Source organism: Protopterus annectens, chromosome 8.part0 (assembly GCF_019279795.1).
Source record: "Protopterus annectens isolate FY-2018-M chromosome 8.part0, PAN1.0, whole genome shotgun sequence".
Classification (NCBI taxonomy): domain Eukaryota; kingdom Metazoa; phylum Chordata; order Ceratodontiformes; family Protopteridae; genus Protopterus; species Protopterus annectens.
This window is the reverse complement of record NC_056741.1, coordinates 755,165,870-755,192,475: the sequence shown is the minus strand read 5'-3', so window position 1 is coordinate 755,192,475 and position 26,606 is coordinate 755,165,870. Positions and strand designations below refer to the sequence as shown.

At 38.8% G+C, this 26,606-nt stretch overlaps 1 protein-coding gene across 2 annotated transcripts in view; it reads right to left on the bottom strand.

The window, feature by feature from the left end:
* The window catches only part of RUSC1 (RUN and SH3 domain containing 1), a 539,195-nt gene that overhangs the window by 132,015 nt on the left and 380,574 nt on the right, over positions 1 to 26,606 (bottom strand). For both annotated transcript variants that reach the window (XM_044080219.1, XM_044080220.1), the window contains 3 exons: positions 21,545 to 21,719; positions 16,847 to 16,952; positions 7,433 to 7,479 (listed from right to left, as the gene is read on the bottom strand). In XM_044080219.1, the coding sequence (XP_043936154.1) occupies positions 7,433 to 7,479; positions 16,847 to 16,952; positions 21,545 to 21,719 (328 nt within the window). The remainder of the gene's footprint in view (positions 1 to 7,432; positions 7,480 to 16,846; positions 16,953 to 21,544; positions 21,720 to 26,606) is intronic.

Here is a 26,606-nt window from a genome sequence, read left to right as displayed (position 1 = left end):
CATTGGGTTTGCTTCCTGTATTGTTGTGCACTGTCTTCGCCACCTCTTGGTGCTGGAGATTGCCATTGTCTGCCTCTATATGATCCTTGAGATTGTCCTCTACCCCATGTGCGCCTGTATCTACCTCTTTGGGGCTTGTCCGTTGCTGGAAAGGACCAGTTTTTTGAAGGCCAATTTCTGCTAAAACGTGGTGGTTGTACTTGTAGAAAGGCTTTTACAGTTTGCATAGATTTAGCTTTTTCTTCCATTTTCCGTAGTATGTCCTCAGCATTAGTACCAAATAATACATCCTTTTGTAAAGGAGCATCTAGTAGTTTAGCTTTAACATGATCAGGCAAGGTTTGTTCCCTAAGCCAAGCATGTCTACGAATGACTGATCCTGTAGCCACAGCTCTACTTGAGGCCTCTAGAGCATCATAGCCACATTGTAAGGTGTGCTTACCCACTTGTTCTGCACCATGAATCATATCCTGTAACTCCTTCAAATCTGGTTGTTCAGGTTGTGACATTTTATTCTTTAATTGTGATAACAGGAACTGCTGATATTTAAGCATATGGAACTGACAATTTAAGGCCCTCATGGCTAGGGTGGCCAAGGTATATACCTTTTTTCCCCACCTTTCTAAGGATCTAGACTCTCTCTCGGAAGGTAATGGATTCTTAGCAGTAGAGGCCTTGATTCCCTTGGGGCCTTGAGAAATGGTTTCAGGGTCAGCATTATGGCTTTTGTAAAGAAATTGGTGTGAGTTAGGAACTCTGTAGTACCTATCAGGCTTGACTGGAGCAGGAGGCAGGGAATCCGGATTAAGGGAAGCCTCCGAGTAAACATCATCCAGTATGTCCAAGACAGGAGGTATCGCCAGAGGTCTGTGCTGAGGAAGCAAAAGAAATTCCCTCAGCCTTTTCTTAGAATCGGAAAAATCTTGGCCTTCCCAATGGAAGTGTTCCCTCAAGGTATGCAAGGTTTCCCCGAAAGAAAGGTCCTCTGGGGGGGATACAGAAGGGATGGACTGCTCTGCATCAGAATCTTCATAAGGGGAGTATGAATGCTCCTCTTCATCAGAATGTTCTGAAATAAGGAAGCCCTGTTCGGAAGAGGGAGAATCTTCCTCCACTCTGGGTCTCTTGTCTAGAGGGGGTTGGGAACCCCTGATAAGAGTAATTAAATCCTCAGCCATTTTGAGCATTTGTTTTTTAGGCATGGGGCCTGGAGATGGGCCCTGTGCAGCAGGCCTCTTGGGATGCATGGCTGATTTAGACTTAGTAAAGGCCTTTATGGAAAAGGAAGAAGAAGGTCTGAAGACACCCTGGGTGGAAGTGGACCTGTCCACATTAAGAGGCTCAACACTCACAGTGGCTTCAGTAGCTGTAGTCAAGGTGTGGGCCGAGGAACCTGCGGTCTCAGTTTCTGAAGACACTGCCCGAGAAGGGTCGTCGGTATTCATGGGCTGCGTAGGCGCCTCGCTGAGAACCGGACCACGTGTAGCCGGTTTTGGCGTGGTGTCGGTGGAGACCGCGGACCTCGCTTGTCGGTCTTTGTCCTTGCGTTTTTTTGACAAAACGGTAGTCGGAGTCTCCGGCGACATCTTATAATTAAAAGTTTTACCAAAAAAGTGTTGGGCGAACTCCACCCGACGCTTAATAGTGTGTTTATTGAAAGTAGCACAAAAGCGACAGCCCGAGACATCGTGGTCTGGGCCTAAGCAAGGTATACAGAGGGAATGGAAATCCTTATGCGGTATTTGCTTCCCACAAGAAATACAATTGTTAACTTTGTCTGACATTGGTCTGAGGCAAGAAAAGTTTCCCCAACGGGGTATTTAGCTTTAAGAAGACTTCGGTTTCCAAATTTTCGTAATTTCAGGAGCTGGCCGACCGGCACTTGCGAACTGCTTCTGCTTCGGGCACCGCGCGGCAAAAAAGACTGAAGAACATGGCATCGGCTGTGTCTTATATACCCCTGTCGCACTGACGTCAGGAAAGAAAGCGACAACAACCGACGCCGAACCTAGACTTTGGAATTCGGCCGACCGAGGACCCGCCTGACGGCAGAGAACCCCATATGTAATTACTGCAGCTGTATGCACTATGAACATCCCCACAAAGACACAGGGAAGACATGCAAACACCATACAGGCAATGGCCAGAGTCAGGATTGAACCTTGTACCTTGTGCATGAGAGGTGAAGACCTTAACCATTACACCAACTTTACTGTTGTCATTTGAAAATGTATTCCAAGCCCATTTTGTTGTCTGCTTGAACATTTACCTGATACACACTTTGTGTCTGCTAGTTTCCTACTTTGGTATGCAGACTGCTATACAGACATTAGTTTAATTAACAAAAGTTTGTACATCAGCTCTATGGTACAGAAGGATAAAGTTCTGATTGTAACTCTGACAATTAAAGACTGACTAGCAATCCCATGTGCTAGAAAAGCCAAGTAAGCAGAGGGTGATGCTGGTCTAGTCATCCATGGGCGACGGAGACAGTTAGCCTGCAGCAATGCAGGCAGCTAGTGGAGAAAAGCACATGGGATGCAATGTTTGGGTTGGGAAACTCATGCTTAGCTCTGCCACGACTGCCCAGATGACATCCATACTGTGCCTTGCTCTCACCCTGGTGATGGGGAATGATCAGACAAATCTTGGTGCAGGCTAGGGGTTCAACAGGCATTATTGGCACAACAGTATATGAACTTCTGTACCCCACAGTTTCTTTTGTACAAAATGAAGGCTGAAAATGAAATAACATCCTGCTCATCCGGGCATTTCTATTACCTTTTACCACATGTGCACTAAATAAACCAGGACACCCACACAAAATATATAAGCATCTGTCCATTCTCTCCATCTTCTTTTGCATGAGTGAAGTAGATATGCTGCTGATTTTCCTCATCCACTTCTTTCTGACTAGAGCCACTGCAGTGCATTTGTTTTACCCCTTATTAGAACCATCCTGCTGTTTGAATGTCTGATTACTTGGAGCCTTCACAGTACTCTGTTTTATAACCTTTTCATGTTTAACTCCAGTCAAATTTATACCTAGTTTTCCACTACACTCATACTTAACTGAAGTAATTATAGTAGCCATTACTCCAGAAACCTCCTGTTTAACTGCTATTTCTACTACATGCAATTTCCTAGCATACTGAAGTTTAAATGGAATTATGACTCAACCCATTTCTTTGGCCCTGTTCTTAGCATTTGCTACAATCATTAAGCACATTAATGTTCCTACTCCTACTAGGGTTTTTATGATGCCAATTTTCTCATCATCTTTTGCTCACATGGAACAACTACTGTGGTAATCTTCTAGACCTTCCTTTTTTATCAGATTCCCTAAATACCTTTTCCTCTACGTTCAACCTAAATGGCACAGTCTCCAAACTCCTTTCTCTCTTATCTCCTCATCAACAGTTGGAGGGAATCCTGTTGCCTTCTTACCTGTATCATGTTACTGCTTGAATGAAGTTATGTTGTCTTGTTGACAGTTCTTTGCTGTGCACAGAAGGACTTTTAATGCCCTTTGTCCAAATCAATGCTCTCTATTTACAGCTGTCAGTCACTACTTCTGTTTCCCTGTACTTTACTTAGGCTATACCCGTTTCCAGTTTGGTCATCTTTACTGTGGTGGTGGTAGAGGGGCATTAAACTATCCGTTGTGTGTGCCAGTTGCAATGCCAGCCATTTTGTGGGCATCTTGTTATAAAACAGCAGTTATGGTGTCCATTTAACACAAATCACCTTTATGACAGTTTTAGAGTCCACATTTTTAGATGCCCTTCTGTTTTGGGCAGTTGCACAGTTTATCTGGCAAGTACGCTCTGCTTTGACTGGTAGTCAGCATTTTCCAACACTCTTAAACTTTAAGTGAAAATAGCATATTCATTTTGCTTTGGGGGTCTTAACCTGGACTTAATTCCCCTAAAACAAATAGTAAAGCAGCCTACTAGAGGCAGAACATCCCAGATCTTGTCAACACCATCTTTGCCCACACATGTACCACTCCTACACTATCTCAGTCCCTGGTTAAATCTGATCATAGTCTCAAACATTCCTACAGTGAATAATTCAATATTTAGGGATCTTAAATGGGCAAACCTACTCATGCTCTATGGTGAGCTCTTGAAATTTACTTGCAATATCGACAATTTCCATGCAGCCTGAGCTGCTACTTTTACAAGGGAGTTCTACACCCAGTTACAGAAATATATAAATCAAGTACTCCATACTAGAACCATGTATAATGGGAAATGGGAAAGCAAACCAATTTAGTGTTCCAGCAGCATAAATAAACTTTATAACAACAAAAATTCCTATAACAAAACAAAATCTTTTTACAATAAACACATGAAAAAAAATCAGCGAAGACCTAAAAGTGGCCATTAGAAAGATCAAAATAAAACATGAATTGAAACTGGGGTATTTACCTTTAAGTGTTTAACGTGCTCACACATCGTAAATTGTACCTGTGTAAAGGTAACTTACTTTTACTCCTCTCATTCTCTTTTGTCATAACACAACCTGTTATTTTATAATGTTTATACCTACTTCCTAGACAGTGATACTATCACCTTGCTCAGTTAAACATTCTTTACTTTTAGCATAGCATATCTTTACCTTATTGTTCCTTGCAATTGAATTTCTATAAATGTTTTAAATCTATTGTTTGAACTACATCTTTTAGCAAAGTATGTTTAACCTTATGTTCTTTGTAAATGAATTTCTATATATGTACTGAATCTATTGTATATAGTATATCATACATTCCCTGTATGCTGTTCTATTACATATTCTGTATAATGTTAATTTTATGTACTACATAGTTGTATGTACTGTCTTAATGTGGAGCTTTTCTCCCCAAGCCTCCACTGAAAATATGCTCTTATGGTCCAGTGGACCATCCTAGTAAACAAATGCAAATAAATAAATAATAATAAATAAATCTGAGGCTAAGGATTACTATAATTATATTACAAAACTAAAAAATAATATCCAGCAGAGTTCTGAGATAATTAAAAATCGCATCATATACTCTGACCATAAAGGTATAATTAATATATTTGCAGACAAATTTAGTGCCAACTTTACCCAAGAAGCAGTCACTGAAACTCCACAAATCCCTAAGTCCCTTACTCCCCCAAAATATCACGAAGGAACATGGTCTAACTGTACTTGGGAAAACTAAAAAAAAAAAAAAATCTCTTTTGGGGTCCAGACAATGTAGCCATTTGAATAATCAATATTACCAAACATGGCACCCCTCCTCAACTTGTTTAACATAAGTTTACCCATACGATATGTCCCAGAGTATGAAAACAGCTGTTGTGATGCCCCTTCATAAGAGGTGGCCTTATTACAGATCGCAGGATCCACATACCCATCAGCCTAACTAGTATAATTTTTCAAAGCCATGGACCACATTATATTTGATTACATTAACTATGGAATTAAAAATCTCATTCAGCTATACCCACAGCAGTTTGATTTTGTATAAGGGAGGTTAAATTTATTTAATTTAGTTAACTTCTTCAAGGTTACAAATACAGCGAAGAGTTATCACTTGGTCCACATAGCCTATTTGGATCTGGTCAAAGCATTCAATACCATCCCCCATGCTGGAACTGTAGACCTCTACTTGGTAAGGTGAATATCTACGTGGTTGACAGGACAGAATTCATGTAGTCAAGGTGGTGGAAGCCACCTCAGAATGTAAAAAGATAACAAGTGGCACATCCCAAGGCTGAATGCTGGAACCCCTTCTTTTTGGTATATACTCCTTGGAATGCCAAACCACAAATAAAAACCTATAGCGAACCAAGTTTGTCAATGAATGTAACTTGGCCATTATTGGCTGATCCCTCTGGACATGAATCCCTACAGTAAAAACTAATCCATACAAACCAGTGATGTACTGAAAAGGGACAAAGGTTAAATGCAAAAATGTGCATTATTGTTGCTTTTTGTAAACTCTCATCTACAACTTATTGCATATCCATTACCTTGCTTCAAACTGACATGATCTTTGCAAAGCAGACAGCCCATTGTACTCAGCACTAATTGAGCCAATTCCAGACTACAATGTCCCCTTTGATATGTACCTGTCCAGACATATCATCCATCTAGAAAACCCATAGCTGTTTTTAACAAATAAGACTAATGATCTAAATTCCCTTGGCTACCAATACAGACTTAAAGCCCAATCATTATACTTGCTCTGTTACAGACTATGAGATCTGTCTTGCATTCTGTACCATAAAGGACCCCACCCTCAGTGACCGCTTGCATCTTCACAAGACAAGTAGCACCATAAATACTAGAACTAAGGATTTAAGTCTCCCCAACATAAAAACAAAACATGCTGGAAGGACAGATACATTACATAGTGTTTAATCCATGTTAGGAACAAGTTTCCCTTGTATGTAAAACATTGCAACACCCTTACATCCTTCAGGATGAACTTTGACGATCATGTGGGCATCCATAAATTCAATCCAGGCCTGACCTGCTTTTTCCTTTTAGATGTGGGAGATACATTATGAGGATGGGGCCCCATCACATACTTGCTGTCTAACTCATAAGAGCATACGATATTCAGGCATGGTGCTATCATCACATCTAACACTAGTACTTCAGGGTCACCAGCTCATGGAGACCTGTTTCACTCCTGTTCCTGAGGACCCAGGTCTCAGCACCTTACATTTACTGCATACTGGGGTATTAGCAGTTGCAAGAAAAGAAAGCCAAGGTTCCACCAACACTTTTAAAACTGTTAAGTCACAGTAGGTTCACAGGTATTTATTAGGCTATTGACAATGAGGATCATTGGAAGCCTGGCCATACATTCCCATGAAGTTTTTAGCTCTTATATTTTAAGTACGAACAATCCAGAGATGAGTAGAACATTTAAGTCTTGCCCTTATCTATGAGGGATAAGGGTGCTAGATCTGGGTAGTTATGTTTTTAGATAGGTTTTTATGAGTACAGGTGTGTTTACCAGGTGTAGCAATACTGCACAGCAGCAGAACTGGTGGTACATTGTGGAACATGGCTGCTCGCCAGGCAACTGACTCAAATTTAAATCACGGATGACATCACACACACACACACACACACATATACAACTGTCAATTTAGCCCAGGGGTTAAGGCTATGAGCTTCTAATGAGCTTAACTTTGTAGTCCTAGATCTAATTAAATATAATGACTGTGACTAATCTCTTAAAACAGGAACCCATCTCTACTGGATTCACATAGTTACCAAATTAATACAATTTAATAAAAAATATATAACTGTTACTGAAGGGGGGCATAGTTAGCATGAAAGTGGAAGCATATTCAGATAACGTGAGACTCCAATCATTTTTTTAAAACTACACTGCAGTTACCAGCAAAATAAGAATAATTAAAAAAAATAATAATCAACTTACCAGTACACTGTCTTAAATGTGAAAACCAGAATTCCAGCAGCTTGAGGCTGAAAAAAAAATACAGTACTTCATAATATAGACATTAATGAAAGCAAACCTTATGACATAAATTAGCACAACAATGTAATTGTTAAACGGGTCACTACTTCAACTCAAATATAACTTTAGTAGTTTTGCTTTTTTGAAGTAAACATGCAGATTCTTCACAAACAACTCTTCAGTATAATAAACAATCAGCACTGTGCTTGTGAGGCAAATAAAAAAATATATATTATGCCTTCTAAGACAAGTACGATGCAATTCCACCTAAATTAGCTTTCAATTTTTAAGTTTTCTCTTACATAAACTGCAACAGAAAACAGATTTCTTTACAGTGCATTTTTAAGCACAATAACACTATGTGCAAGTTACATAAAGTAAACAATGGCAGAACAGCAACATTATTTACAGATGGCCGGTCACCTGACAGCCACCTTATCCCAGAACAGGTCATAAAAATAGGGAAAAAAGTAACATGGTTAGGCCTGCTCAGCTTAGTGACCGGAATGTGAGAATAAGAATCATGGCTCGTAGTTTAGGCGTAGGAGTACAATGTGAAAAAGTCACTACCTTGTTTAACACATGTATTCAAAGGTCAGCATTCATCATGAATCCACAGCTTCTGGGAAAGGTCCACACATGTAAACATATTGACTGATGTATAAATACACACACACACACACACACACACACACACACACACACACACACACACACACACACACACACACACATATACAATCCTGTACACATTAAGGTCAAAGCATGCCTTCAGTAACTTTTGGGCATTATGTTTCATTTATGTAAAATGTACATGGGATTTAAGTTTGGCAAACCAATATGCATGTCATATTTGATGAGAACTGGATAAACAATGTCAAGAGAAGTTTTAGGCTCCTTTCATCTTTCTAACAACACTGGGCCATTGCTTGTCACTGTCCACATACTGCTTAATAGATCAAGCAGACCTATTTAAATACCCAGAGGTAAAAATACACCCCGTGTTCCTACAAAATGAAATGTATAAAAATGTTGGAGTAATATATATGTTGTCCAATCTACTCAGATAGGAGAGTTACTAGCAACAGTCTTCTCATCCATAAACTAAAGTTTATACTGATTATCTGTCTTTCAGCTCCTCTAAAAATACTTCTGTCCTCCAAAAACACTTAGTAAGATTTGTATGTCCATTTAATCATTAATCCCCAAGAAAAGCAGTGTACTCCCACAAGAAGGTCCACTGGCTACTTACGCCCACTACAACCATGGTACTGCTGCTGGCTTCCCTCACCCTTAATTTCCTTTACCTTGACTACTGTCCTAACATAGTCAGAAGCTAACACTCCTTATTTATGTTTATTGTCTTAGGACACAAAACCATGTAGCGTAGCCTTGACTTTTGCAATAACTCGTTCTGGAAATACTAAGGGAGAAAATGCCTTCTTTAGAGTAGCCCCAACAATGCAGGGAAAATTTTGCACCCGTATTTGGAAACTAAATGACAACAGTGAATTCAGATCCAGCCTCACGTATATAATCATTAATGAATATTCATTTGAATGCTTTCAGATAATAGTTAAGTTCTCACTTTGCTCTCTGGTTAGATGTTATTTAAAATCTATATAACTATATTATGTGATGGTGGATGATCCTCAGATTTGTATAGTTCTGTAAATACTCCCTTGCACCTATATGTCTGTATTCTATCTAACGTCCACTCTATTTACTCTGCTACTCTTTATTTGTTAACATGAAATCATTTGCAAAAATGCTTACCTCTGTGCCCCCTGCACCTGTGTCAAGACTGAAGAGAGTCTTTTGACCATTTCTTTTACGTGGTACACTGCATGCTAATTGAACAATGAATTGCAAACGAGAAGCTGCCATGTTTACTTTCAAATCCACTCTTAGCTCTCTGCCATGACTAGTCAATATGCAGTACTCTCTGAATGAGTAACATTTTCAAAATAATCCTATCCTGGCTCCACGGCACAGATGGATGGAACCCTTATTTCAACCCAGGAAACCAGAGTTTAATTAGCAACCCTGATGATGGAGAAGTCAAATATGGAGGATTAGGGTGAAAGGATGTGACGTGCTCACTTTTCCCAGAGGCCAAGAAAAGTAACAGGCACTCAGAGAGCACATGGAGAAGTGCAAGTTCTCTGATCAAGACAGGAGAAACCACTTCCAGTGCTTAAGGGGAGGGACTGGGACTGTATGATGGCAATATTCCATGTGGAACTGAGGGATGGCCAGCACAGACAACTCAGTGCACACCCCCTCTAGGTCCATAAGCTGGTTGTTCACTGGGACAAAAGGGCTAAAAGAAAAAAAAAAGCCCTCAAACAACCCCTAATAGCTCTCTAAATGACTGCCCCTGCAAGTCAATCCCTGCCCCGGTGATGGGGAACAAATGGGCTGATGTGCCAGGAGGGGGTTAACAGTTAACAGGCAGCTGGGACAAAGAATGATGAAAAAAATTCAGAATGGACTTGTAGATACATTATATGCATTAATTTAAATTTTTTAAGAGAAGGATGAACGGCTATGGCTCATGTCAAGATATGTCAGATGACAACACAGAGCTGTAAGAAAAAAAATAAAACATATTTGTCCATGTGCTGAATGATCTGGAGTTAGAACAATGAATGGGACCTACAGATTTCACAGCAGGGTTGTACTAGTATCACAGTTTGAACAGTCAGCAGGCAACAAGACACTGCCAGAGTACAGAGTGGCAAAGCAGGTTTTTATGCTGATACACTGCTACATCTATACATCACCCTATAGAGGAAAGCAGTGGACCCGAGGCAAATTTATGATCAGTCACAGATATAGTAACAGGCTAAAGAACAACACAAAGTTTGACAACTACAAAACAATTTTAAAATATAATATGAACCTTCTATTTTCCAGTTGATAGTGAGAGGGAAGCTATCTTTGTTAAAAAATAAATCACTAGCCCTACAAAGCCTTAATTCTATCCTTCTCTACCTGGCTAGGCTAAACGTAGTCACTGGTGCTGGATTTTATACATGTGAATTAATGGATTAGAATAGCTATGAGCTGAACAAAAAGGCATTCTAAATTCAACAGATGAGAGGGAGTCTGAGGAGAGTGTCTTGCTGAAGGAAGAATTGTAGTTAATATTCATAAAGTACAAACTAAGAGATAAATGGATTTCCAAGAACATTTATAATGATTCTACAAAGTAAAAGCAAGTAAAGGGACAGTGATAAAACTGTGCTTGTATATATGTCCTTCTTCTCTGTCCCTGTTATTTATTGCCTCAGTGTCTCACTTTCAGTCACATTCTGACTGTGCTATTCTCACAGATTCCACTTGATTTAAAACTACACTCTGGTTTGTAGTACAAAATGTTCCCTGAAAAACACTGAAACAACAAACAGTATAAAATCCTATATTCCTAAACAGCAGAATCAGTAAAAACAAAGGGCTATCTCCTAGTGAAGTTTTATGGTTCTAATGACAGACACAGTGATGTGTGATTTAAAAAATGCGAACCACAAGTATACATGCAGTTATGATATATGAATTACTGAACGGCATGTAAGATTCACACTTTTTTTATTTAAACATGTGCATTTCATTCACTACATACTTTATCATTTGCAGGTCAAGAGGCAGTAATTCTTATCCCAGCAACAGATGCGTAAAACAGATAAAGTTAAGTCTGAGCAAGACAGCAGTCCATTCCATGATGTGTAGTTTGCCATATTTAATGACATCTGTGCAATCATAGCAAATGTCAGGTCTGTTTTAAACAGGATAAGGTATGGCAAACATATTTGTTAATTTCTAAAATTCAAAGTTCTTTATTTTCAGTAGCAAATAGGTGAGCGTTTTCGCAGCCAAAGCCGCTTCATCAGACAAACGTGATGTGAAATTTAGAAGCCGAGCTCTGTTACCTCCATTATTTTTGTCTTTTGTATGCTTGGTTTACTGGAGGAACGGTTTACCTACACCATTACTTTTGTTTTTTGCTGCATATTTGTTAATTTACTGTCTTTTTTCCAATGAGCACTATGAAGAGACACATGACTTGGCTGATTCATTATTTAATACTGTTATTGTCAGCACTGGCTTCTCTATCAGTGACTGATGGTTATTCGATAAGGTTTTAAGTGTAAGGTCACATTTAGTCATATATAATTTTAGCAGAGTAAATGTGTCCCCTTGCCAAAAGCACATTGGTTGCTCCTACATAGCAGACCTGTCTCAAAATACTTCCAGGCAGTGCTCCTAGATCACCACTGGCAAGTGGTGCATATACTTCCTGCTACATGATTACTTTCTCCTTCTATGCCCCATCAAGTATCTCCTGTTCTGTTCATAGCCTGCAATACTATCTGATTTCAAAGGTATTGTACCACCTCCCTGCATGTCTCTCTTGGTTCTTAAAACATGGCAGAATGACCTGTATCACTCTGTATACTTCAGTATAGCAACCCCCCCCCCCCCGCCCTGAGTGCCTCCAGTGTTACTATAAACCATAGAGAGAATTGCAATGTCCTTCTGTACACCCTGCCTGCTACTACCCTCCAAACCAAATGCATTGTTCTTCACATGTGGACCCCAGTGAACTACTCTTTGGTAAATTGACCTGCTACACAAAAAAAAATGCTTACACATTTATCTATAAATATTGGCAAGCTGTAGCTATGCAATATCATTCATAGAAGAAATCCAAGACAGAAGCAGACAGCCAGTCCGATAGCACAGGCAGGGAATTAAACAAAACAAAACTACTTTTATACTACTGATAACTGCTGGTAGTATATTCCAGCGTGTGACCTGAGAAGTAGTACCTGCCACTCATCTGCTGACTACCCATGCATTTCCCCCACCAAAGACCAGTGATATGAGGGAGGGGTGCATTTTACATACATATAATCTGAAGTACGTATTCCCATGTTAACAAGTGCTGACACAAATGCAGAGTTAATTTCACTTTGTATGATTCATTTAATGTAAACTAAACTAAGCTAATGTGTAAATTGAGAAGAGGACTGGGGAACTAGGTTTTCTAATTTTAGCTGGGTCAATATCAAGGGGTGCCTTTTTCAACAGATCTGACACACTTCATTAACGTCTGTGCATCTCTTTTTATCATCTTTATGGTCACACCTCTTGTTAAACATGGATCACATTCCCTAAGCTTTTCATGATTTTGACTCATTTTATTCATATTTTAATCATTTTTAAATCTACTATTTTGTATGCATGTGTGTATATCTTTAAGAAATCAGTGGCTTAAGCCTCATTCAGAGTTCCACGTGTATATCATGCAGTCTAGCTTCTTGTACAGTGTTGCACAATCTGAGAATAATCAGACAAAGCCTGCAGCATCCATTTTCATGATTATGTCATTATTATTTTCAGAATAACAAATGCTATATAACTGTAGAAGACTTGAATCAACTGATAAAAGCACTATTACCATCTTGTGACAAGTTTAGTGAGGCAGCACTAAGACCCATCAGACTGTTGTGGATTTGAAGACTTTTTATTTATGCCTCATCCTGGCTACACACACAGTTAGGAAGCTACAGTAGAAGTAAACTTCTGCACACTATCAAGTGAATTTAGTGTTAGGCCTCCATTTTTTTTTCTTGGTTTTGCTTCAGGGACAAGATCTCTGGTCTTCAACAGAGCACGATCCTGCAGCAAGGAATCCTATACAATTCTTCCAATGAAGGAGTACTCTGGCCATCAGCTCTGCAAGGCTACTATTCAAGATTATGTTTCCAGTGAACTCTTCCTTACAGACTGATGCATCCTGCCAATCAGGGCGCACCAGTATAAATACTGATTGAATCGCAAATGTAAAAGTTGTGCAAGTGCAGATTTTTGTCTTGGGATTTAATTGCTTAAATCAACCGAACCTCAGGTGCATGCTACCAGCTTGTTGAGGTGCACCTTCAGAATGCATAATTCATAAATAAGGGAGGCTAGGGCTGAGAAAGCTAAAAGAATGCTTCATCCTGCCTCTTCTCATCTAATGAGAATGCAGTACTATGCCCAGCAACCAAACCAATCTACATATCCAATAAAATGCTAATAAATGCAGTTCTTCACAGTTACTATATCCCTCAGTACCACTAAGATAATAGTTCATGAGTATCTAGTATGGTACTCCTGATTTATGAAACTAGAGAACATTATGTATGGAGTAGGGATTCACATGGATTATTAACATGCAGGACATGCTTCTCTGGCTGCTGTCTAGAATCAATAACTAACCCAGCAATTGGTGAGGAGTAGGCTACTCCTTTACACACCTCACAGCCAACTGTAGAGCCTTATCACCAACATACCATTGCACAGGTGGTGGATTACTTCAGACAGGATGTGTAGATTAGTATGGAGATGCTACTAAAATGATACGCGAACATGACAAAGGTCCTCCAATCATCAATGGGATAGCAGATAGGCTGGCTCTATTCACTAATAGGCAAGGTGGATGTTGGCTTCTGCCTAGAGCAGAATAAAGGAAAGCCACCACCAACAGATGAATGACTTCCAGGCAAACCCTTCACACAAATATTTAAAGTGTAACAAAAATGATGGGTACTAGAAGAACAGCCTGAATGTGGTAACTTAAAAAAGACTGGCAAAAGTAAACACAAATCATTAACTGATAAGGCAAAAGGTGAAAGTATTCTTGACTCTCAGAAGATTAGCAAAATAAATAAATAAATGAGTAAAATAAACAAAACATTTTCGGAAAATAAAAATGAATCAGAATCAGTGTTCTCTGTTTGAAATATTTCAGATGAATTCAGGCTATCTGCCCAGATGCTGGCACAGTGGTTACCAGCTGGTTACTTTGGCACGCTGTCAATAGTGCTGTCAGCAAGTGAAGGAAGCAAAGAAATTATAAATCAATGATGGAAGCTGTTATGGACGTGGAACTCAAACAGATATTAACTGACATGTTAGATGGAAGCTGTTGTGGACGTGGACCTCAAACAAATATTAACTGACATGTTAGATGTGTTACCAAGTGGCCAGCAACTGACCATATTATTAGCCACCATGATAAATAAGAGCTTAAAGATTTGGACTGGACATATTAATTTACCAAACTTACCACTCTCCCTAAATGTGAATCATGATATAGGTTAACTATGTTATATTAGTATAACGCCTCTTAAAGAGATCAAAAATAATGTAAACTAGAATTTTAAGCTTTAGCAAAAGTGAAACAGATCATTACATATGTACTGTTTGAATGTTTTATTATGAAATCAAAAAAGTAAAGACTAGGTGGATGTAGGCAGAGGACACAAGTAGCTCACTTAAGGAGTAACAGAAGAGGCAGGGAATTTAATCTCCACTTGAATGGGGAAGGGATAAGCCAATAGGGGATACCACTAAGTGCCAGGATGGTGAAAGCGTAAGTAGGGACTTCACTGCCAGCACAGGCATATGAGGGTGTAGGGGAGGATATGACTGCTGAATGGTCTGAAGAGATAGGTGGGGGAAACCTACTATTGATGAAATGGGTGACAGGCTTGGAAGGGAGACACTAAATGCTGCTGAAATAGTGAGACAGCAGCAGAGTGGTTTAGTTTACAAACAAGCATTGAGAATGTATTACTGAAAGGACAGAGAAGTGTATCCCTATTCACTGACAGAATGAACAATGGATTGTTAAGGAACTTCAATGATTGAGGAATACATAGTGGGACTAGACAGCTCTACTCTCTGTGGGCACATTCTGGAGGTTTTGGGCGGGGGCTCTGCTGACCCCTACGCTGGGATGATTGTACTAATCACAGCTAATATGGATAAGCTGCTCTGCAAACAAATGTCATCAGAGAGTTTGAAAGTCCAAGAGATGTGACTGCTGTTAGACTTCGAGGGGTTGGTGTAGATTCCATTTGTTGCTGGTGTTGGATTATGAAAAGTCCCAAGCAGTATTAACCTTGGGGGATATACACTTTAGTTGCTGGAATGTCTTTAAGATGGATTTTTTTGCACACTATTTAGCTGAATTTTACCAAACTATAAAAATGGTTGTTGGATCCGAGAATCCTACAGCTTTTCCTGCCACTTACATTTACAAGTATTTCACATCCCCTTAATGTAGTTGTGGAGGCAGAGATGTGTAGAAGCAGGAAATGGGGGGCCTCTATGAATTCAGACTCCGTCTCCTATTCCTTATGCCTGATGCAAGTACAAAGTAAAAGGCTTATGGCAGACATATGTGGTTCGTGAATTTCACATATGGTCTGTTCCCCAAAGATCATTTTTACAAAACTCCATTATTTACTTCACCCATAGTATTAATACATAAAAATGGTAAACCACACACATCTCTCCCTCTCTCTCTCTCTCTCTCTCTATATATATATATATATATATATATATATATACTCACTCACACACACACACACACACACACACACACACACACACACACACACACACACACACACACACACACACACACACAGAAGTAAAATTTTATATCACTTTCCCAAAATTTCCTTGTTGGGATGTAGACATGTAGACCACCCACTTTTCTAATTGTGCTACTAGCAGTATTTGTTAGAACAGTTGAGTTAGCATCTGTAATTTCAACATAAAATTAAGTGGGGTTTAGTCATGTCTAAAAGTTTATTAATGCAACTTCATGTGACAAAAATATCAATGTGTCTGCATCTTGCAGTGATAAGGTGCAAAGCTTCAAATGAGCCAAGCAAATATCTCAGGCTCAGCTCACCTGTCTGGAATATGGCAGAAAGTGCATGCCCGTGTTCTCCTGTTCTTATGATGTGTGATAGGAGACATGGAATGTGTCCATTTTGTAAGGTCAGGTACAGTGTTAATTAGAAAAAAGACATGTATGTACTTTCTAACAGTAAAATTACTTCATCTAGAGCAATAGCAACATGATGATTCATGCTTAAGTTCTTAAGATCCAAATTTTTTTCAAATCCTCACATTAGATATGTATGCGAAATAAGAGATTACCCAGGACTAAGTATGAAAGAGAGGTACACAAATAATTTCTGGCATTCTTACATCATTAGTTACAGTTTGTGTCAAAATCAGGTAGAAAATAAAATCTGAATATGTATCTACTTACAAAAAAAAAAAAGATACAGATATTTTACTCCGATTGCGGCTTTGCTTTCCATACCTTACTACCTTAATATAATTTAGAGCTATAACCTAGGCAACAACTGCAAGACAAAATATTACATAATTTCAATTAGAACATCAGTAAAACAAAAGAAAATTAGAGCCTAAGACAAACATAAATAAAAGGTACGTTGCCATTCTTGCACTGAGCTACACAATATGGCCTGCTAAATACATTTTACCTTTAGACAGACTTACTTCAAGAGACCAAAGATAAAGGCATTGAACCGCATTCTGGATGTTTTGAGCTGGGGAAGCTTACATATCTTGCAGTACAAACTGTAGAATGCTATAGTTTCTGGACCTGAAACACAGAGAACACATTTAGCTAGAAATGCTACATTCAGATCAAATGGCAGGTGAAGAGTTAATTCTTACAAGGCTTTGCTGGTTATTTAGGACTTTTGGAAACAGCTCACACAATAATTGCATTGAGAAGTACATCCTGCATACAGGCTTGCAGAACTATAAAGACAACAAGTTTAAGCATTCACAGAGTAGGAAGATAAATATTTCAAATGCAAAAATCTACAGAGATCTGCTTACAAGGCTACTATAATAAAAAATGTAGCGGCTTCATGTTACTAAGAATGCAGAGCTTAGAAACAGAGCACATTCAGGGATGTGGGTGCTTTTGTTTATTTAGACAATAATAAAAAGATAATACCACTTCAAATCTTACAAGACCACAAAGTTTGTAAACTACTACTAGTTTAGTGTTGTCTCCAGATTTGATCTATTACGGAGCTGAGAAACACTGTTTCTAAAAAGGACACAGCAAAGAAAGAGGTGTTGGCCCACTGTCACCTCTGTTACTCAATAACAGAATGGTATTTGTTTATCTGCCTTTCCACTTAGGAGAACTCATCATTTCACAATGTGATATAGGAAATGATTAAACAGAATCTGATTTTCCCCATTTCACACCTGCTCTTCCCTTCTTTCCCCTTGCAGTTCTGAAGTGCTTTAGTAGTCTAACTTCTAAAGTAGTGAGACCGATAGGATAGATATTTGAAGGTAAAAGGTGGAGTCTATGGCAGATGCATGTAACAAAGAATATAATGTGTACAAATACCATCTTCACTATCCTGTCCACTCCAGAGTGTACTCCCTTAATACCATCAGCTTAAACCTAAATAGTTACATGACCACACACTTTCCCCAAAGTCTGAGGAAAGAGAAACAGAGAATACGCCCCTTACCTCAGAAACGAAACAAGAGCTCAGGGTCTCCCCACTTTAAAGCCTGGTATTTTGAAGTTTTGTAGTATAGGAGTGGGATAGTTAGAGTGTGTGTGGCCACACCACACAAATGGAAACAATATTCCTATCTCCAATAGCAATTAAACAAATATGTGTTAAAGTAGCACACTTTGGGTATGAAATGATGTACTTATTTTAAGTAACAGCAATTCCGAGTTTGGAATAGGTCAAGTCAGATGATTTAGCAGTCCACAATATTTTATCATTTTCCCCTAGAATTAATATGATCACCATTTTAGATTATGGACTATAATCCATATGCATATATCCCCCCAAGCCATTTCACATACATGATCTGGTTACTACAGCATTGCTGATTTTTATCCTAACTTTCAGGCTTCCTGTGCACCTAGTCATTCTCCACCTACTGCTTACACTTTACTTGGGGATCTCCCTTTTCCTTAGAAGGATCTACCTTGTCAGTATAACCAGAAATATTCAGGAATGAGTAATCATGGCACTGGCCCTAAAGGTCTGAGATTGTTTATAATGCACATTGATCTGCTAATAGGTGAAATTATCTAGTCTTTCCTTAATGGATCCTTTTCAGCCATGACATGGTCCTTAAGGGCAGGGACAAACGTGCATAGGTATATATTTGCAGGACTGAACTACAGATGGGGAGGTGTGCTATGAGTCAGAAACTTTTACCACTTAGTCACCATTTTACCTCGATGGCAGATGACATATACTTTTTCAGATGTGGCCCTACCATGTCATGCCTAAGTTGCACACAAGTGCTACCACCTGCACCAAAAGCATCCTGCATGTGGCCCTTCTCATTACTTAGTATCCAGAAGTAGCCTTTGGCTTCTGACAGAGGGCAAACTTGAAACATTAATGTGATCAATCCCTTTTCCATGAGAAAAGAAGACGTGGCCTCTGGCTGCTCAGTAGTATCTCTATGAGCACCCAAGTCACTAGTTAATCTGAAGTCACTGAATTCAAGTCAGGAGCTCTCTCGTTAACCAGTGGGCATGTCACGAGTTTCATCTCCTGACTACAGTAAACTTTCAGTTAACCAGCATCCATGGGGATTGGTAGATGCCAGATAACTGTAGTTTCTGGTTGCTTGAGAGTTACTATTAAAAATAGGCCTGACTAATACTGCACCCTATACTGTTTGTTTGGTTTGACTTGTTCTCAGGGTGGGGAGACGGGGAATTTATTCCTGTCTTCCTTTTTAAAACTCTAAAACTCTAAAAACGTAATGTATGTTTCTGCGGGGGGGGCAGAAAGTGCAACACATGAAAATTGTACTGTATTTCTTCGATATTTTTTTCCCGGTTACTTGAAAGTGCCAGTTAACTGAGAGTTTAGTGTAGTAACAAGAAGACTGTCAAATGTCTCCCCATTGCAGATGCCTCTTATTTCAGTTTGCTTCTCACTGCCTATACCTCTGCTGCCTTCTCCTTCTTTTGTCTCAAACTCCCTGATTCCCCTTACCTCTCAGCTGCCTAACTAATGTCTCATGCTTTCATATAGCAGTGGAGCCCTAGACTTCTGTATGTCTGTGTTAATCCCATTACTGTCCACACTGCATTTATTCTAATTCTATCTGTCTTCTCTCCCTATCCTCTAACATCTGGTAATTAGGCACTGTAGTTCCAATTCCCTTAAAACTCTACAGTTCTTTCTAATTATAGCATTGTCTGAACTCTGGGAATACCGTGTTTTGCAGAAGGTCACTTTTCCTCAATCAAGTCATACAGCACATTTAAGAGAGGATACACAATGATGTTAGCTTACTGCTGTCACATTTTGAGTGCTAGTTGTGGAAATGTACCTAGCCTGTGATGGGCTTTTGCCATGATACATTACTTCTAGTGTAACAGGTATCATCTACTACCATGCTGTTTATGGCCTGGTCTCTTCTAACATTCCTGCTTAATGTTGCCCTTAATAAAAGAAATTCACAGTGTTCCTCACTGTTATGTTTATTTACACTTTGTTGACCGGGTTAGTCCCACTAGGCCAATGATCTCTTTTCAGGAGAGACTCAAGATGGTATTCATACTAACTAGAGGAAATTTGCGTTACATCCAGTTCAAGCATACTGTGCTGCATAGTTTTACTTCTTTGTTGAAGAAAAGTCACAAGGTATCCTCTCACTAACTTCCAGAAATGATCAACAATCTGCATATCATACCTCTCAACTTCCAGATTTTTGCAGAATGTCCAGTTTTGCCTCATATTTTCAGTCTGTTCCTCAGAATATTTGTGATTTTTGGACAATTCATTGAGGATTGAAGTCACTAAATAATACTAAATAATGATAGACATTTCAGTTTCAGAATGCATATCCTTCAGAAAATACATAATAATGCAAAACATGTTATTCTAGCATCTTTCTAAATTTACAGGAGCAATATTTAAAATCTGTCCCATTTTTGGGCCTTTGTCGCCCCCCCGTTGTTTTCTGGCTTTGTCAGGTTGAGAGGTATGCTGCATATGACTATATTTTGTTATTCACTGTGGGCAAATGATCTTCCAGTCGTCTGATCCTTCATGCCTACTTGACAAATAACATGGATATACTACAGTTTTTACATTTGGCTTTCTACCCTTCATCATAAAGCCTGGTTAAAAGCAGAATTTAAGAAAACACTGAACTTTTTCTTCAAACACAGCAGCATCAGAACCAGAGAAGAACAGTCTGCATGACCAAAGATACCAGCCGAATTGTTGCTAGACTTAGCCCCTTTCTTCTTTCTTCACCTGTCATTGGTACTGCAATAACTGAAGGCTGCTTCTTTATGTAGACTGAAGCTAGACATGATTTTTTTTTTCATAAATTCAAATGGATAAATTCTTAATTCCCTTTGCAGGCATTATCAACTGCAGCCAAGGTGGCACCAGCTATACAATAACTTAATTGCTTCCTGAGCATCTGCGTTGTTCAACTGTTAAGTCAGTTTTAAGGTTAAACTGAATAAATTAGCCGTTTGCGTATAAATTAAATCTTTGCAATTGTTCTCCAAAATGGAAGCTGACAGGACAACCATTCTGATTTTTCTGTTACAGTAGCTGCAGAATTAAGCTTCATCCCGAATGCAGGTACACTCTAAGTAAGAGAAAAAATGTCTCAGTTTCTGCTTCCTAGGAGGTCTTGCTAAAGTTGAAGCCTACATTGCTACCTATAGTGACTTTTATAGAATTAAGTGGGAATCTGCCCCAACCAGCCGGAATTCCCTCTTTCACTACAGCATCTTTGCACTTGACAAACTAATACATTCACAAGTTGTTTCACTACCTTCTTTTTCCCTCAATGTGACCTGCCTTCTATACTTTTCTTTCTCTTTCACCCCATTTGACATGTTCATATATTTCTAATTTTATTAAAGGTAAATTAATTCTGCAGTGTGTGCAGTGTGCTGTCTTGCTCTCCCCTATCAAAATATTTAGCCTGCCAGTAATATTCAGATCTTGTTCTCTGCCATTTCTTCAAAGTCTGATAAATCTTCTTCATGAGTTACCTACTCTCCTGGATACCTAATGGTGAGATGGACTTCTGCTTATTTTACTCATAATAGCACTGTATTTGTCAGTAAGCACAGAAACAAAATTAAATGCATACAGAGAAGAGCTTGCTTAAAACTGCTTTTTATTTTCTGTAAAATGGCCATAACGTTACCCGGTTTCACAGATGCTTCAACCATGCGCCACACTGAGTTCTTCCTCCGTCCCACAATAACGTCATTCTGATACGGTTTCAGGCCATCCTTCAAAACTGCTAACAGTGCAGGATTGAGACCAAATAAAACTAGGTGTCCCACTTCAGGGCTGATTCTGCTGTCTCCCAGCTGAGCCTGGAACATGATTATTGAATTTAGAGATTAATTAGGCAGTATCACAAGCAATGGTACATTGTTAAAGACATGCTCTCAACCCACAATAGTGTCTGATCTTAGATGCATTACCTCTGCCCATACTATAAAAATCATACTACATGAAAATGAAAAGAAGGCTTTAATGAAGGTAGATGTCAAAATCGATCCTGATTTACATACCTGTTCACAAAGAAGTGAAAAGCAAACTTGCAGATATGAGTGGCACTCCTCATCTATTGCCTGCAGTTGTATAACTGATAAATCACATTGTTTCTCAGTGCTTCTTGGCCTTACCTGGCTAAGCATGTTCTTCATTGACAAGATATGGGAAAAAAATGAAAGTATATATTTTTGTGTTTAATTATAGTGAAGGCTGTATAAATATAGCTTATATATGTGGTTATTCTCCAGTTACCATTCAGGGGATATTTGACATATCCATGCAACTCCATGCCTGAATCTATGTCAGAAAATAAAGCTTTAATATGAACAGGCTTCAGTGCATAGAATAATAAAGACCTGATTAGAGCACTGATGACCTATGACCTAGGTTCAATTATTTATCCAGGTGCTGGAAGAACTAGCCAGTGAAGGACAGGCATGAGCAGAAAATAGCACCACATCCATCCAGGGGTAAGGGGTTGGCACAGATTTCTCTACTAAAATGCCAGCTAAAGAGAACCCCCCAGGTGTGTACTCCATTCCAAAAGGCAGAGATTTGGAGGTGCAAGACATTTCTCACTCTAACTGAGCACAAGTCTGTATGCAAAAGTATCCGCCCTTTACTGGGTTCAGTATAGCAAACTTTGTATGCTGCTTGCTGGACAATAGGCAAAGGGAGTTAGATGTATAACTGACAGGTCCAAGCCAGACACACAACAAGGTCTGCAGGTGCTCAGCTCTTAACTCAGTGCTTGAATATACAATAAAGTGACAAAAACATACCCCCACTGGAAAAGGAAAAGTTCAAACAATGGACTATTTGGAGCACTCTTGTTTTGCAGAAAGGACAATGAAAGTGTTACCTTGATGCAAACAGAGGTACCAAAAAAGTTTAATATGAGAAACTGTACCAAGCATGTATAAATGCCATTTATACCCGAATACTTACTCCAGGCAAAGAGAGACTGTATGTACAGTTTACTCAGTATATTTCAAGCAAACTTCACAACATGTCATAATCTCTTTAAAATTGTGAATTAAAGAAAGCTATATTCAGAATTTACAAAAATGTGTACTGTACAGAATATTCCAATCTGCCTGTATAAATGGAATGTATTTTGCCCAGTGTTTTTTAACGCATTGTTGCATGACTTATTTTCTTCACAGATTTGCTGTTTAATATGTGGAAAAAGCAGTGATGCTTTTTCAGGACCTATTTTGAATAGGTTCATATGTTGTTACTAGGCTAATGACCACTAGGACCCTTATGTGCACCCCAAACCATTTGGTTCACAATTATCAAGGGGGGCATATTATATGGTACACAGGTATCCATAGCTGTTTCACTTAAAAAAAAAACTGAAAATATCATGCATTAGTCTGGACATGAGTCATGATGGCCTTGGTCAATAAGATTTTTGGGGGAGTTTCTACCATAAAAAAATAATTGCAAGTTCTATGGAATATGCATTGTTTGTTCATATTGGCAATACTTCAGGAAAGTTTGCCAAATAATCAATAATTATAATAAACTGATGACCCTTACTTTGACAAGTGGACCCACAATGTCCACTGCTATTCATTCTAGTAGGTCAGCTACAATGGGTGACGCTATCCAAGGCTATTTAAACCATGGATTGAGTACTGTATGTTGACATTCTGAAGAAGATACACAACAATTATCTTCATACCTCTATGTCAGTATAATCTTGCTAAAAACCGAGCATTTGTCTTGTCCAGTCCTAAATGATCACCCAAAATGTGGCCATGTACTATCTTCAGAACAAGTGTTCTAATGGATCTTTGAACCAATAACTAGCTCGGTACCTGTTCCTTGTCTTACATTACCCTGTGCAGCAGGTCATTTCTTAATTTAATTGAAAGTATAGCTAGCAAAGTGGTGCTGATCATTTCCTTTGGTTTTCCATCCACTTTTGTTATACTTAGTATGTTGGCTTCCCACTGAGCTTCTTTGAAATTGAAACGGCTTATCTGAAGTTCAGCAAAACAGTACCATTTCTGTCAGCATTCTAACGTGAAGTGGAGGTTGCGACTTCCTTTCCTGTAAATACAGGTACAGGACTCCCTTTCATATAGTCGATCCTTTAATAAAATGTAACTCTTTTCTACTACAAGTTCTGGAAAGTTTCTTTTTCTCTACTTTGGTAATTTTCTTAATTTTTCTTTATCTTTTGGATCGTATTTTGTTTCTGACTCATTCTCTACTTTATACACAAAGAAAAGTTTAAGACTCTTAAATGCCCCTTTCTTTTTTTTTTTCTCTAGTATAAAATGCATCAGTCTCTTCCTCCGTTCCTATAGTCTTAGTGTGTTCTAAAGTGAGTCTTTTGCAAACAGTCTGTCTTCATGTATTCTTACTTGTGGCCCTTCATTGTCAGTCTGTGGCCCTTCATTGTCAGTCTCCGTACTGACTTCTTCCATTACTTTAATAACTGGAGACTTTAGACAACCACAACTGAATTATAGTACCCTTTCTGTCTTTTAGCCCTACATCTTTTTCTTTGTTGAGACTTTGCACTTCTGGTAGCATGTCGAGTTGTACCTCACTCTATAGTTTCCACATTTGTTTAAATAGGGGAATGTCAAGGCCAATTGTCACATCATGTGTTATGTTGGGCACTAGAGCTAGTGGGTATAACACTTTGCCTAAAAGGGATTATATTTATACCTTTAGTGTTAGATATTCTTTCTTTGTCCATCAGTGCACACATTACTTCAATTTTCTGTTTAATACTTGTTTATGCTTACACATGTACTATGATCTAACCAATACAATGGAGATCCCTGAGTGCAACAACTGCTACTTTTCTTTTCCTTCTACCATAATATTACAATTGACAAGTTTAGTACTGACACCGTGACCAAAAGCAAATTCTACACATCTAATAGTTAAAAGCTCACCACACATTTCATACTTAAGTTTTCGGGAACAGTTTGTTGGCAAGCATTAACAATTTGTGAACAGCCATAGTACTGTTATCAGAACTGTAGAGTATTTTGCTATGTGCCTTTTTCTATATCACAAAACAAAACTACTAAGATGGCAACAGTTTTTCTTATCTGTAGACAAAGAAACATACTTAAGTGAGGACTTTGAGTTTACAATTTTAGTTAACAGCAGATATTCTACTAAAATAGTTGTTCAGAAGTCTTAAGGTCACTCTGGAATACCTACTTTCTGAAATTGTTAGGGAGTATGCTTTTAAATTTATCTACAGCTAAGACTTCTAGAATTGTTATTCACATGAGGCTCTAGCCAACATTTCAAAATATGTAATATGTCCTGTTATTTGTAAATGTACTGTTATGTCTGTACCTAATGTCCAGTTGTGAGACTTAAGGGACTATGCCTCAGGTGAGGCAAAGGTGCTAGCTAAAATTTCTTGTTTCAGATTCTGATAATTATGCACATCAGCTTTCTCCAGATCCACATATTCCTACAATGAATTCTTGATTAAATGGGAGAATGACATTCTGGAGCATTCCATTTGATCCAGTTTTCTCTAGCTACATGTGTTAAACTCCACTAGATAAGCTTTCACAACATCTTTCTTCTGAATTTCTTAACAGGGTCAGCGGTATTTGGAATTCCCAGAGAAGTAGGAGGATGGTTTGGCATAGAGGTGACCTGTTATGAGAAGATGAGCAGGTTTTAGGTCAGTGGCTACATAACTCTTGAAGAGCTGCAGTCAAGGTTACTGAAGCCTTATTACAATTCACTTGAGCATCAATAATGTTTCCATGTTGCACAGAATTCAGCAGTTTACAGTTCTGTGCACACGTTTTTGGCTTCCCAAGAAAAAATAATCAACAGAAGCAAACCTTCATACTGCTACAAGGACTTTTTTTTCGAGAGTAAATGCCTGTATGGGCACAAGGGTTTAAATACTCCCCAGTTTCATCATCTCACTTCTCAAGGCACTTCTCCTCTTATGTTTGCCACATGATTCCTACAGTTTTGAGGGGTAGCATTCACTTTAGAGGCTTGCATTCCTTTCAGGGATAAAATCCAAAAACAAACGAAACAGAGTCCAAACTGGCCATAATCTTTTATTATAAAACGTAAGTGCTTTCAGGTTAAAAAAACCTTCATCAGACAAAATTTACATAGCCATGACAGTCATTAAATATTAAAAAATTTCTAAAAGCAACCAATTACTTTCTATACTTAACTCGCCTTTTCTTTAAGGCTGGTTTTAAAGGTACAGAACTATTTAACCCCAGTGGGTTGTCAACAGCCAACTGTATGATCCTTCTTAACTCTGCATACTCTGTATCATTGACAATGCCCCCCCCCTTTTTTTTTTCATCTATGCAACATGCAGAACCATAAAAACAAAGGGTCTATATCAGAACATTGAAGTATTAAAACTTTGAATGTTCTGATATCGAACACTATTCAGCAAAAGCCAAGTATAACAAAGCTGCAGTACAGTGAATTCTTTCCTCGGGAAAGAATTTGGTTGGCCGTTTCTGTGGCTTCGCTATTCTTAGCGCTGTGGTGGAAAGTTACGAGTTGGGTTCAGGTAAGTGTGCAGTTATTTGTATGTTAGGGTTAGGGGTGGGTTAAGTGAGTTAGGGTTAGGGCGCAGGTTAGGCTTGTGTGCAATAGTGACAGACTTTAGGGTTAGGGGAGGTTTAAGTGAGTTAGGGTTGGGGGGGGGGTTAGGTGAGTGTGTGATA